This window comes from Trichechus manatus, unplaced genomic scaffold, assembly GCF_000243295.1.
Source record: "Trichechus manatus latirostris isolate Lorelei unplaced genomic scaffold, TriManLat1.0 scaffold00017, whole genome shotgun sequence".
NCBI lineage: Eukaryota > Metazoa > Chordata > Mammalia > Sirenia > Trichechidae > Trichechus > Trichechus manatus.
Window position 1 is genome coordinate 4426324 of NW_004443953.1, and position 13649 is coordinate 4439972.

The following is a 13649-nucleotide window of genomic DNA, read 5'->3' on the forward strand; positions in this document are numbered from 1 at the left end:
ATGATAATGAGAATTATGAGGTGGACAAAGTAGGCGGGTGACAAGGGGGAGGATAATATAGATAGAAATGTCATGTGTGAAGGCCCAAACGCCTGAAAGGATGTGATATATTTGAAGGCTATGGAGTCATTTAAAGTGGAGTCCTGGTGGCACAGTGGTTAAGAGCTCTGCTGCTAACCAAAAAGTTGGCAGTTTGAATCCACCAGTCTCTCCTTGGAAACCCTATAGGGGTTCTACTCTGTACTATAGGGTCACTTTGAATTGGAATCAACTCCACACAATGGGCATATTTTTTTTGTTTATTTGTTTTTAAAACATAGGTGGCACGTGTGTGTGTGCATGTGTGTGTGTGTTGGAGAGTCCAGGAGTGGGAAAAGCCTGGAGATAGTGGGAAAAGTAGACAAGAGAAGGCTAAGTTATGGAGCTTAGGGTTTATTTTATAATCCAGTAAGAACTCTTGGAGGTTTTTCACCAGGGAAGGGAGACGATCAGATGAATCTGAGAAAGATTTTTCTTGGGTATTGTGGAGAATTTTCTGGAGCTCCCCAAAGAAATTGAGCTTACAATTAGAGAGAAAAAGTCATGTAGTAGAAATACCCTTGGTTTCACTCAATAGAAGAAGTAGCTTTAATTACAGTAAGCCACTATAGTCCATCAGAGACATGAGGAGGGCCTAAACTAAGATTCAAAAAATGCTTCTGAGGTGAAATCAATAGACTGTGGTACATGTGTAGAGAGTGGGGGCAGGAGAGGGAGAGTAGGATGACTGAATCATTTACCTTAGGAGACTACAGAGATTGTATAACTATCATAGTAGATGGTTTCTTTAACTTTTTATAGAACATAGAGCTGTATACCCTGCTCAATGAGGCTTCAAAAGTGCTCTTGACTGGCTAACAGCACCCTGTCTGCTCTTAGAGCACCAATTCAAACTGAAATCCTGAAAGTGAGAATGGCCACAGGTAAATTCAGCTAAGTATATTTTGAATTAAGATTCTTCACCCAGATTCGGTCTCCAAGTCTGGTATATCAATCACACAAGTTTCAAAGACTTCAACATTTTATACAGATATTTCCCTAGAGTATTTTAATATTCCTTACCCCATTTAGCTTTAAATTCTGCAAGTTCTTCCCTAAATAAAAGCAGAAACAAATCTGCTTTACAGAATCAATGAAAGACCTGAATGGACAATTGGAATAGTCGGGCATCACTCCCGGATGAGCACAGATATCTTTATACAGGCTGAGTGAAGCCACTTTGAATAACCAGAAGAAAATTAAGTGACAAAGCCCAAAAGACTTTAAATTAAAAAATAGTTCACTTTTACATATATGCAAAGAAAGTAATGGTTACAGCATTATTTGCAGCTATTTAGCAAAACTAGAGATCATGTTAGAACTAGAAGTTGTCTTACATACCATTTACTATATATCCTCTATTTTAAGATACATAATCAATGTAATTATTTTATATAGTATTTCCTATCCCCGTGGGGAACAAAAATCTGTAATCAAATCAATGGAATATCTTATAATTGGTACTTAGAATAGTGATATTTGGTAATTCAACTCCCTCAAGTTACCGCATAGAGAAATAAAATTCCTCAAAAATACATCAGCATAGAGCCATTGTTGGAAATCAGAAGGTCCAAAACATATATAGTACATTTTTAACTTCACCATAAGAAGGGAAAATAAAATTCCTCAAAAATACATCAACATAGAGCCACTGTTGGAAATCAGAAGGTCCAAAACATATCTAGTACATTTTTAACTTCACCATAAGAAAGGAAAAGCCCTCTCACTTTAGAAACTTGTGACCTACGACAGGAAAGTAATAATGTACGTACAGACAGTCCTTGATCAGCACAGTGCATATCAAAAACACGCCTCATTTTAAACAGTTCCATGGTAACTGAGTATTATGAGAGAAAAAGAGAAATTTATTGTCCCTCTCCTCCTCTCTTACACCTACAATGTCTCTCTCAGCAGTCAAACCTTTCTTTAGTCTACAAGCATCCTCAGATCTGTACAGTTTCAACAACAGCTTCCATGACTACCAATACCACGCAAAATCCTTTTCTGAATACAGCTACATCCATCTGGATTATTGCCTCCATTGACAAACATAATGAAAGAATGGTTTAATACATACCACTTCTATTTACTCATCATCCACTCAGTTTTCAAAAATCTTTTAAAACATTACGTATATAGAAAAGACTATTTCTGATATATATACAAAGCATAAGAAATTACATTCTGGTTTAAGAAATAGAACATTTCCTATATATTTGAAACGTCTGTGCTCACTCCCAATTCCCCTTTTAACTCCACAAGTTACATAATCCTGATTTGCATCCTGAATTCAACAATAAAATAAAATTAAAAAAAAATAGATTGAGCTTTTAAAAATATTTGTCATTGAAAAATGAAAAATATTTGCATATGTCTTTTCCCTGTTTTACCATTAACTTATTTTTAATTATTTTATTAACTCATAGGCATGTTTTACATAGTAAGATTCTAATGCTTTGTCAGTTATATGAGTGGCAAATATCAGCTACTTATTTTTTCACTCGTTTAATGGTATGTTTCAATGAGTAAATTTTCTTAAATTATTAATTTTTTCCTTTATGGTATGTGTTGTTATATCTTCTTAAAACACTTTCTCTACCCTGAGATAATAGAAATTTTCTCCTATATTTTAAAATTTTGCTTTTACATTGATGATGGAATTGTTTTGAGTACAGTGTACATGTAAACAGCCAATAATTGAATAATTTGTTCTGTTTCCCACTAAAGTGAAATACCATTTTTTATATATCAAGTTTCCAGATATGTGTAGTTCTGACCTGTTCTCTATTTTGTCCCATTGGTCTTTTGATTTATTGTTGTATGGCAATATGTCATATGATATACATCTTTTTGTTTATCCATTCTCCCTTTGATAATATTGTAATATCATTGTAATAATAATGTTGTAATAGTCCACTCCACCACCTGCCTGTCGGTTTGTCATACTGTGGTGGCTTGCATGTTGCTGTGATGCTAGAAGCTATGCCACAGATATATCAAATATCAGTTGGGTCACCAATGATGGACAGGTTTCAGCAGAGCTTCCAGACAAAAACAGACTAGGAAGAAAGGCCTAGTGATCCACTTCTGAAAATCAGTCAATAAAAACCTTATGCACAGCAACAGAACACAGTGTGATATGGTGCTGGAAGTTGAGCGCCTCAGTTGGAAGGCGCTTAAAATATGACTAGCGACAAGTTGCCTCCTCAAAGTAAAGTCAACCTGAATGATGCAGATAGAGTAAAGCATTTGGGACCTTCATTTGCTGATGTGGCACGATTCAAAATGAGAAATAACAGCTGCAAACATCTATTAATAATCAGAATGTTGAGTGTATGAAGTATGAATCAAGGACAATTGGAAGTCATTGAAATTAAATGGAACACTGGAAGATCAATATCCTAGGTGTTAGTGAGATGAAATGGACTGGTATTGGCCATTTTGAATGCAACAATTGTATGCCAGAATGACAAATTGAAAAAGAAGGGTGTGGCATTCATCATTAAAAAGAACATTTCAAGATCTACTCTGAAGTACAATGCTGTCAGTGAGAAGTTGATATCCATATGCCTACAAGAAAGACCAGTGAATACGACCATTATTCAAATTTATACACCAACCACGAATGCCAAAGATGAAGAAATTGAAGATTTTTACAAACTGCTACAGTCTGAAATTGATCAAATCAATCAAAATGCATTGATAACTACTAGTAGTTGGGATGTGAAAGTTGGAAATGAAGACGAAGGATCAGTAGTTGGAAAATATGGTGATAGAAGTGATGCTGGCAATCATATGATAGAATTCTGAAAAACCAACAAATTATTCATCAGAAATACTTTTTTTCACCAACACTTTCAACGACTACATATGAGGATCTCGCCAGATGGACTGCACAGCAATCAAATCAACTGCATCTGTGAAAAAGGCAATGCAGAAGCCCAATATTATCAGTCAAGACAAAGCCAGGGGCCGACTGCAGAACAGATCATCAATTGTTCATGTGCAAGTTCAAATTGAAGCTGAAGAAAATTAAAGCATCTTCACAAGAGCCAAAGTATGACCTTGAATACATCCTGCCTGAATTTTGAGGATATATCAAGAACAGATTTGAGACACTGAATACTACTGACTGAAGACCAGAAAAGATGTGAAATGGCATCAAGGACATCATACATGAAGAAGGCAAAAAGTCATTAAAAAGACAGAAAAGAAGGAAAAGATCAAAATGGATGTCAGAAGAGACTCTAAAACTTGCTCGTAAGCACAGAGTAGAAAAAGCAAACAGAAAAAATGATGATGTTGATGAGCTAAACAAAACATTTCAAGGGGCAGCTCAAGAAAACAAGGTAAAATATTATAATGAAATATTCAAAGAGCTGAACAAACTGAAGTATAAATTCAAGCCTCGAATTGCAATATTGAAGGATTCTAGGGGCAAAAAATTAAATGGCACAGAAAGCATCAAAAGAAGATGCAAAGAATACACAGAGTCACTGTACCAAAAAGAATTGTTCAACATTCAATCATTTCAGGAGGTAGCATATGGTCAAGAACAAAAGGTACTGAAGGAAGAAGTCCAAGTTGCACTGAAAGCATTGGCAAAAAACAAGGCTCCAGGAATTGACGGAATAACCATTGAGATGTTTCAACAAACAGATGCAACGCTGGAAGTGCTCACTTTATGCCAAGAAATTTGGAAGACAGCTGCCTGGCCAACCAACTGGAAGAGATCCGTATTTGTACCTATTCCAAGGTGATCAAACAGAATACAGAAATTATTGAACAATATCATTAATATCACATGCTAGCAAAATTTTGCTGAAGATGATTTAAAAATGACTTCAGCCATACATAGACAGGGAACTGTCAGAAGTTCAAGCCAGATTCAGAAAAGGACTGAAACAAAGGATATCATTGCTGATAGCAGATGGATCTTGGCCGAAATCAGAGAATACCAGGAAGTTGTTTAACTGTGTTTTATCGACTATGTGAAAGCATTCGACTGTGTGGATCATAACAAATTATGGATAACATTGCAAAGAATTGGAATTCCAGAACACTTAATTGTGCTCGTGGGGAACCAGTACATGGATCAAGAGGCAGTCATTCAAACAGAACAAAGGCATACTGTCTGGTTCAAAATTGGAAAAGGTGTGTGGCAGAGTCGCATCCTTTCACCATACGTATTCAACCTGCATGCTAAACAAATAATCTTTGCAGCTGGACTATGTAAAGAATGCAGCATCAGGACTGGAGGAATTCATTAACAACCTAAAATATGCAGATGATGTATCAGTGTACCTCTAAATTGATCTTCTAAGACACCTGCATGCAGTGACAAAAATTCTGAACTTAAATGTTGTATCAACTGCGGAATGACTTTGAAGGAAATTTGAGAATTCTAATTGATATACCCCAAGGGATGAATAGCATTTTTGAGTTCACACTTAGAAAAGTTGAATGATATTCAATTGAAGTACAGTGTTAATATTAAGATTTCTTATAGTTCATAATTATAAATCAACTTTGCTCAAGGGTAGTAAATCTTTGAATGTGAAAATTACCCAATATCTGTGCCAATTAACACTCAGATGGAGGTTCCTGAGATATGAATTACATAGTCCTCATTCTCTTTTCAACAGCTTTAGCTGTTAGGAAATGAATAAAAACAAGCCATTTGGCTTGCTGTTCTGGATGAGACGTAGAGTTATTCCCTGAGTATTTACAAAAATATTAATGCTAGCGATGAAGATGAGAAAGTACAGGATGAGATTTAGGGAAGAATAAGAAAAGTGATATGATTGGAAAAATTCATATTCTTACCTCTTCTGCTCACTCCGTCTCCCTCCTCATTTAGAACTGCTTGTTTTAGAGGTTCAAATTGTTTAAAATCGTTTCAACGTCTTCCTTTGCCCTAAATATATCCAGCTGAAAATCTGTTCTCAACTCAGGACTCACCTTTATCCAATTTCAGATGTGATCCCGTGCATCCTCCTACTTGTCTTTTCCCCTTCCTTTCCTGCTGAATCAAGATCCTTCCTTCCTTCTTTCTTTCCCTCCTTCTTTCCCTTCCTCTTTCCTTTTTTCCTTCTTTCCTCCCTCTCTCCCTTCCTTCCTCTTTTCCTCTCTCCCTCCCTTCCTTCCCTGTTTCCTTTCTACCTGTTTTCCAACAGTTTAACATCCTTGAAGTATTCTTTGAAAATTCTCCCTCTCAAAGTAGAGCTTAGAGCTCCTCTCTAGTTTCTCAATCTCCTATTCATTCCCTAAATAACTCTGTGTGGTTCCAGTGGAAAGCGTATTACTTAAATGATCATAACATCTCTATTTTTAAGAAAAGGATCCCTGGTGGCACAAAGATTAAGTGCTCAGCTAACCAAAAAGTTGACGGTTTGAACCCACCCAGAGGCTCCGCGGGAGAAAGACCTGGCGATTTGCTCCCATAAAGATTACAGCCTGGAAAACCCTATGAGGCAGTTCTGCTCTGTCATATGAGTTCACTATGAGTCGAAAACCGGCGTCACAGCACCTAACAACAGCAACATTTTTAAGAAACTATAATTGGACTTCAATGTTAAATGATGTACTTCATGAAATGAGGATGAAATTTCTTAGTATCTTTTTCCAACCCAAAATTAAAGAGTAAAAATTCAGTTTGTCCTCTAATTTCAAATGATGTGCCCTATGAATAAGGTTGGTGCTAAATTAAGAGAATCCAGGCTTCTTTAGAGCAGGGAGTCCAAATATCACTGAATATTCAACACATGTTAACCTGCACGAAAAGTCTGCTCTCACTGTGTTGCTGTAGTTAGTTGCCATGGAGTTGATTCCAACTCATGCATGACAACCCCATGTGTGCAGAGTAGAACTGTGCTCCATAGGGTTTCCAAGGCTGTGACCTTTTGGAAGCACACCGCTGGGTCTGTCTTCCAAGGCACCTCTAGGGGGTTTGAACCACCAACCTTTTGGCTGGTAGCTGAACTCGTAACTGATTGCACTGCCCAGGACTCCTCTCACTGTCTAGGCCTATAACTGCAAAATCACAAGAGTTTAAGACATTAAACTGACTATGCTGTCACTCAACCCAACTCCTTGGTGTTGCTCTTACAAACCAGAACTGAATAAGCCCTGGTGGCACAGTGGTTAAGTGCCTGGCTGTTAACCAAAAGGTCAGTGGCTCGAACTCACTAGCTACTCTGTGGAGAAAGTTATGGCAGTCTGCTTCTGTAAAGATTACTGCCTTGGAAACCGTATGGGGGCAGTTCTACTCTGTCATATAGGGTCACTATGAGCCAGAATCGACTCAAAGACAACAGGATTTTTTTTTTTTTTTTGATATATATAGTATAGTACCTGCCTCTCTCCTTTACAAAAACAATGAGGAAAAGCTGTTCCATTTTGTTAAGAATTTTCTATTGAGCAAGGCCTGTTATATGGTTAGGAAGGGGTGGAAGAAGGACTATATGGTCTTATATTTAGACATCTGGCCTGATCACCAAGTGAGATAGTTGTTGTAATACTGGGTTTAACATGTTGTTTAAAACAAACATTTGAAATACCATAACTTTGTAATACCATTTTTCTTTTGTTTTTTCATCTTATAACATACTAAGACCCTCTAAATATGAAAATAACCTGGGAATTCCCAACTCCTGAGAGGCCATGCTACATGGTGCTATTATATATATCTAAAACTAAAATCATATTAATAAAGATAGTGACATTTTGCATTTAAAGTGATGCAAGTTAAAGGTATATATCTTATATCACTATTAGGAGATCACTTGATCACTATAAATGTGAATAAAACTTGTATTTTAAAACCTTTCAAGGGAATCTGATCCATTTTCCTCCTGTTTCCAAGCCCTCGGTAACCCTTTGAGTGTGTTTATATTAACTAGGAAGGGACCTTTCCTTGGAATTAATCAAACAGGGAATTCAATGTTCCTGGCAGATGATTTTAGCCATGTTCCATTGGGAATTTTCTAGTCCAAATTTTCATTTTTCCTGAGAAAAGAACCACATGTTCCAAATCCTCAGTCTTTTCTCCACTTCGTAGTGAAGAGTAGTGTAGCAAAATGGCAATACATAGAGTTAATGATGACATGTATTCAGCAAGGCACTCTGCTAGAAATTTTATCACTAAAATAGGAAAAGGCAAAATGTATGGGAATAACAGTTCAAATACAGTAAATACAGACTAGCATCAGCAATGCTATAAGGAGTATCATAATAATAACTCATCTTGTGATTTTGTAAAAATTAAAAAACAAATTTCTGAGGTGGAGAATTGGACAATATTCATAACTCTTAATGTATTCCAGTAAATCCAGAGATGAAAAATTCTATTTTCAAAGGAAAATCAGTGGTACTGCTTTTGGCAAAAATGAAAAATTTATGTTCAATACCTTGTAAAATTTATGTTCAATGCCTTTCACCATACTTATTCAACCTGTATGCTGAACAAATAATCCATGCCTTTAGAAATCCATATGTTTTGTTCTGGTATAAATATATGAAGACTATATCCCTTTTCTACCATTGATGGTCTTATCTGTGCTTTTACATCTGAGCAATTGCTCACCACCAGTCTCAAAGACATGGTGCTTAGACTGAATTTCACCTGCCTAGAGTTTTATTTGGCCAGCCTGGTGTGGGACATTTAAATGGAGATACCAGGGGGCAAGTGGATGTACAAGCTAAAGCTAGTAGAAAGATCTCGGCAAAACAGAGATTTTGGAGTCATCCGCATATTTGTTGGTTAAAACTACAGGATAGCAGGATGTCCAAAAGGGAGGGCATATGTTATAGGAAGAGTTAATGACTAACTAAGCAGAATCTTCATTTAAAAAAAAAACAAACCTGGATCCTTAGAAAGGCTTGATTGTAAAGTAGAACCTGGATTTCAGGAGGGTTCTCTTCATTCCCAGAACTGATAAGAGTGGCTCACTCTGCAAACAATATGGTTTATGCTGAACACTTGCTTTCCTTCTTGGTAGTCTGGAATTTTGGTACATGCTATACTGAGGGTGCCTATGTAACCAGCTCCCAATAAAAACCCTGGGCACTGAGTCTCTAATGTCTATGAGCTTCCTTGGTACACAATATTTCACTTAATTGCTGGAGTAATTAAGTGCATCCTCTGCGACTCCACTGAAACAGGACTCTCGCAAGCTTGTGTCAGGTTTCCTCTGGAAGGCATCCCATGTGCCTTTTCCCTTCGTTGATTTTGCTTTATATCCTCTCACTACAATAAATAATAGCTCTGAGCACAACTGTATGTTCAGTCCTGTGAGTCCTACCAGGGAATCATCGAACATGGGGGTGGCCTTTTTGTTACTCCCAACACAGATAAATAGGTAGATACTTTTAAAATCATGTTTACTTTCAAGAGATGAATGAATATGTGTATGTAATAATTTTATTTCTCCTCGCTGCTGAAAAAAATTTATACCTTACACCTTGCTATGAAAATAAAACAAATATATTTAAAAAAACAGTAAAATAAAAACAAAACAAAACTCATTGCTGTAGAGTCAGTTATGACTCATGATGACCCCATGTGTTACAGAGTAGAAATGCTCCATAGTGTTTTCTTGGCTATAATCTTTATGGTAGCAGGTTGCCAGGCCTTTCTTCCTGGGTTCAAACCACAACCTTTAGGTCAGCAGCCAATCGCAAAACACCTGTGCGATCCATGCTCCAGAACATTCATTAACCCGTTGGCATCAAGTCAATTCCGACTCATAGTGACCCTATAGGACAGGGTAGAACTGCCCCATGGGGTCTCATTAAGTACCCAATAAAGATGTGTGGAATAAAGTAATGCACTCGAAAATGGCAACATACTTGATGGTTAATTTCTATTTAAGGTAGAGTAAAAAGGATTATTGTTATTTCCATGGACTCCCCCTCTAGAACTCTCCAGCAAGACCATAAGTGATGACAGTTCATGAAAGCCCTACAACAGTTCATATTTATATCCTTGAGGTAAAGCTACCCTATTTCAACACATATCATACTCACTGATTTCCACATTAGTGCGTGATGAATACAAGATGTTTTCACAATCTGATTGCTTCATGCATTTTGTTAACAAAAACACAGCAACTGCCAAGATGGATCAGCAGCCTTTCCTAAATCGCCCCAAGTGTCACCATGACTACATGCATATTTTCCTAAAGTGGAGGTTTCTCTGTCTAGAAAATATAAATTTATTTAAATGCTTGACATATTATATTGAGGCTTGATAATTTATTTTATAAATAAAGTTTTGTTTTTACCTATATAAATTATTTTCGCATTCACAGGATTGAACCGAAATGACAGCTACTCAGTTTGATTGTCAGTACTGCACAGCATCACTTCTTGGGAAGAAGTATGTATTAAAGGATGACCATCTCTACTGTGTTTCATGTTATGATCGTGTCTTTTCTAACTACTGTGAGGAGTGCAAAGAACCCATTGAATCAGATTCCAAGGTAGGTCTCACTTCAGTTCACAGAATTATTGCATATGAACAGCAGGTAAATGCTTTGAAATGTCTCTTTTCTTTTAGCATTGACTATTAATGCTCTTTCTATTGCTCTGCTACTGGATATAAGGATCTTAAAAGTTACCCATCAATCAAGTTCCATCACTATGCTTAGCACTATGAACTATAACTTGTGCTTTAATCCTTACAATGATCTTATGAGGTAGTTTAGGTTGCTAAAGCATAAAGAAGTTATTTGCCCAAAATCACACAGCTACAATGTTTAGTTATTTCTGGAACGACAAGCATATATAAATAAATACGTAAGTAATTAGAGGCACCAAGATTCAAAATACATGTTTTCTGATTTCAAAAGCAGCCTCATCTTCACTCACACATATTGCCCATACCTCTTACAGTGCTCATTATTGTATATTTTTTCTTTCTTTTTTCCTGTTTTGACTTTGCTGTAGTTAGGTGGTGTCAGGGTTTTGTTTGTCTAATAAAGTCTCAAAAGTAATAGGATATTGGAACCTAAAAATAAAAATCATTCCATGAGAAATCTCTTTGGTAGTTTACAGAGTGAACATAGGAGAAACTTGAAGAAATAGCAAAGAGTTTATTTTCCAGCTGCCTTTAGTGAACAACCAAGAAAGCCCCAGGCTCTTGCTCTTAATTACCCCAGAGAGTCTCCTCTCTATGGGTAACAATATCAATAACAACTTTCCCTCAAGCTACCAGCACAACCTACTAGTACCAGAGTCCCAGGAGTGCTCAGTTTTGTCTTATAAAACAGCCTATTTTGTCACAAACACATTTAATTAACTTTTATTTACTGTCCTGAAGGATCTTTGCTACAAAGGCCGGCACTGGCATGGAGGATGCTTCAATTGTGCCAAATGCAATCACTCTCTGGTGGAAAAGCCTTTTGCTGCCAAGGATGAGCGACTGCTGTGTACAGAGTGCTATTCTAACCAGTGCTCCTCCAAGTGCTTCCACTGCAAGAAGACCATCATGCCTGGTAAGATCACAAGGAATCTCCAGTCCCTGACAGAAGCTGCAATGGGTTTAAATAAACCCAAGCACATGAAGAATGCAGCAGCTAACAAAACCCTGGTTTTTAGAAAGGCATTGTTTTTGCTGTCTCTTGAACTCATTTAGTGTCTTTTAGAAATAAAAAAGATTATTCATTCTATCTTGAATAGGTAAATTAGTGTTCTATTTCTATGAAACCTAATTCACAGAAACATTTTGAACCAGAATCTGAACCATAGATAAAGATCAAATTTATACCAACAATTTTAAGCCTACATTAAACACCTTGTCCTAGGCATAACCGTTGGCATCAGGGAGAAACTTTCGTTATAGGGGAATAGGACTAACCATCATTTTGTAGCTTGACACCAACTAGCTTGAGAGTCAGTCACCGTTACTCTCTTAGAGAAGACAAAGACCTACATAATTTGTTCCATTTTAGGCAAGCACTAATACTCTATATTTTGATCATCTTCTTAATCCCAACAGACAGCGGCATAGGAATATGATGCTTTCTTATTTTCTTATTATGGATTCAAAGATATTCTATTAGACCATAATTGCATAACATAAATCTCAGGAGTTTTGTGCCCCAGTTTGTGCATTCCTAATATCTCTGGATTGATTATTATGGGACAGTTTATCTAAACTATATGCAGCCTGAATCTCCACTTAAAGTTCTTTCATAACTCCAAATTGTAGTTTATGTGGGCTTGAAAGAGTTATCAGACAAATAGTGATTCACCATCATCATGGCTGATGAACTCTATTAACCTTTTTTTTTCAGATGAACATTTTTTTGAACTGACAAAATACTATTTTCCCATGAGAACAATTACCTCAACACCTTCACTTTAAAATATATATTTAAAGTAATTTGACATATCTTTGCTTAAAGAAAATAAATTATGCTTGGCTTGTACTAAAGGGTTCTTGTTTTTGGAGTACAGGTTCTCGCAAAATGGAATTTAAGGGAAGCTACTGGCATGAAACCTGCCTTGTGTGTGAGCACTGCCGACAACCAATAGGAACGAAGCCTGTAATTTCCAAAGAAAGTGGCAATTACTGTGTGCCGTGTTTTGAGAAGGAATTTGCTCACTATTGCAACTTTTGTAAGAAGGTAATCATCTAAAGAGGATGAAGCATGTAGATCCTTCCAGACCTGTCTTTTTGGCTGCACCAGTATATTTGGAGTAGGCTGATACTATCACCTTATATTTGTCTTTACAAGTTCATGTTAGCTTTGAATCCCTACATGCCCAAAACCACTAGCTGTCACTGTGAGAATGACCATCTATTTTTATCAGTCATAAAATTCCACCTAGAACATGAGTTTCATATTCCAAATTTGATATTTGGAATTTGAAATTCCAGTTCTATTCACTGCTATTGAATTAGAGTTCATGTATTCTGAGGAAATGCACAAGTTTCTTTGAACACAAAGTATTTCTAAGAAAATAATTTTTGATCCACTTAGTGTAACCGATTCAGAGAAATAGAAATTTGGTTTACAGAGTGACTGAGGGAAGCAATTGAAACAGGATGTTTAACTCCTCACATCATGTTTCAGCAGTGCAAATGTCTTCTTGATTTGAGGCTTTTGGATTTCCTGAGATCAGTAGGCTTAAGATTGAGTGACAAGATCACCAGGGAAATTCAGTAGACATAAAGGCAGCAAGCAGGAAGTAGGGAGGAGAGGCGGATTTCACACTCATTTGAACTAGACTAACTGCGAGGAGGTTTCCTTTGCCTCCAGTTCCAAGTTATCGTGTACAGGCTTTGACGAGGTTGACCATTCAAAACATAGTTTCCAATAGGAAAAAAGTCATTTTTTGAACTGAACTTCATCCAATTCATTTTTATCTTCTAAGGTTTTATGGGAAAAAATTAACTTCTATCACCTTGATGAAGTCTGTTTGTATTCCAAAAAATATGTTGAGGTTCTCTAAGAAATCCTTGACCCGTGAGGCCTCATAAATTTAAAATGGCATTATAAATTGTGATGAGCAAGCTGAATCATGAAAACACATTGGATCAGTACAGTGGTTTCTTAACAGTTTTG

At 36.6% G+C, this 13649-nt stretch overlaps 1 protein-coding gene across 1 annotated transcript in view; it reads left to right on the forward strand.

Annotated features, from left to right (window-relative positions):
• The window catches only part of FHL5 (four and a half LIM domains 5), a 36641-nt gene that overhangs the window by 14235 nt on the left and 8757 nt on the right, over positions 1 to 13649 (forward strand). Inside the window, exons 2-4 of the mRNA XM_004372406.1 lie at positions 10389 to 10559; positions 11399 to 11573; positions 12538 to 12707. Of these exons, the coding sequence (XP_004372463.1) occupies positions 10401 to 10559; positions 11399 to 11573; positions 12538 to 12707 (504 nt within the window). The 5' untranslated portion in view covers positions 10389 to 10400. The remainder of the gene's footprint in view (positions 1 to 10388; positions 10560 to 11398; positions 11574 to 12537; positions 12708 to 13649) is intronic.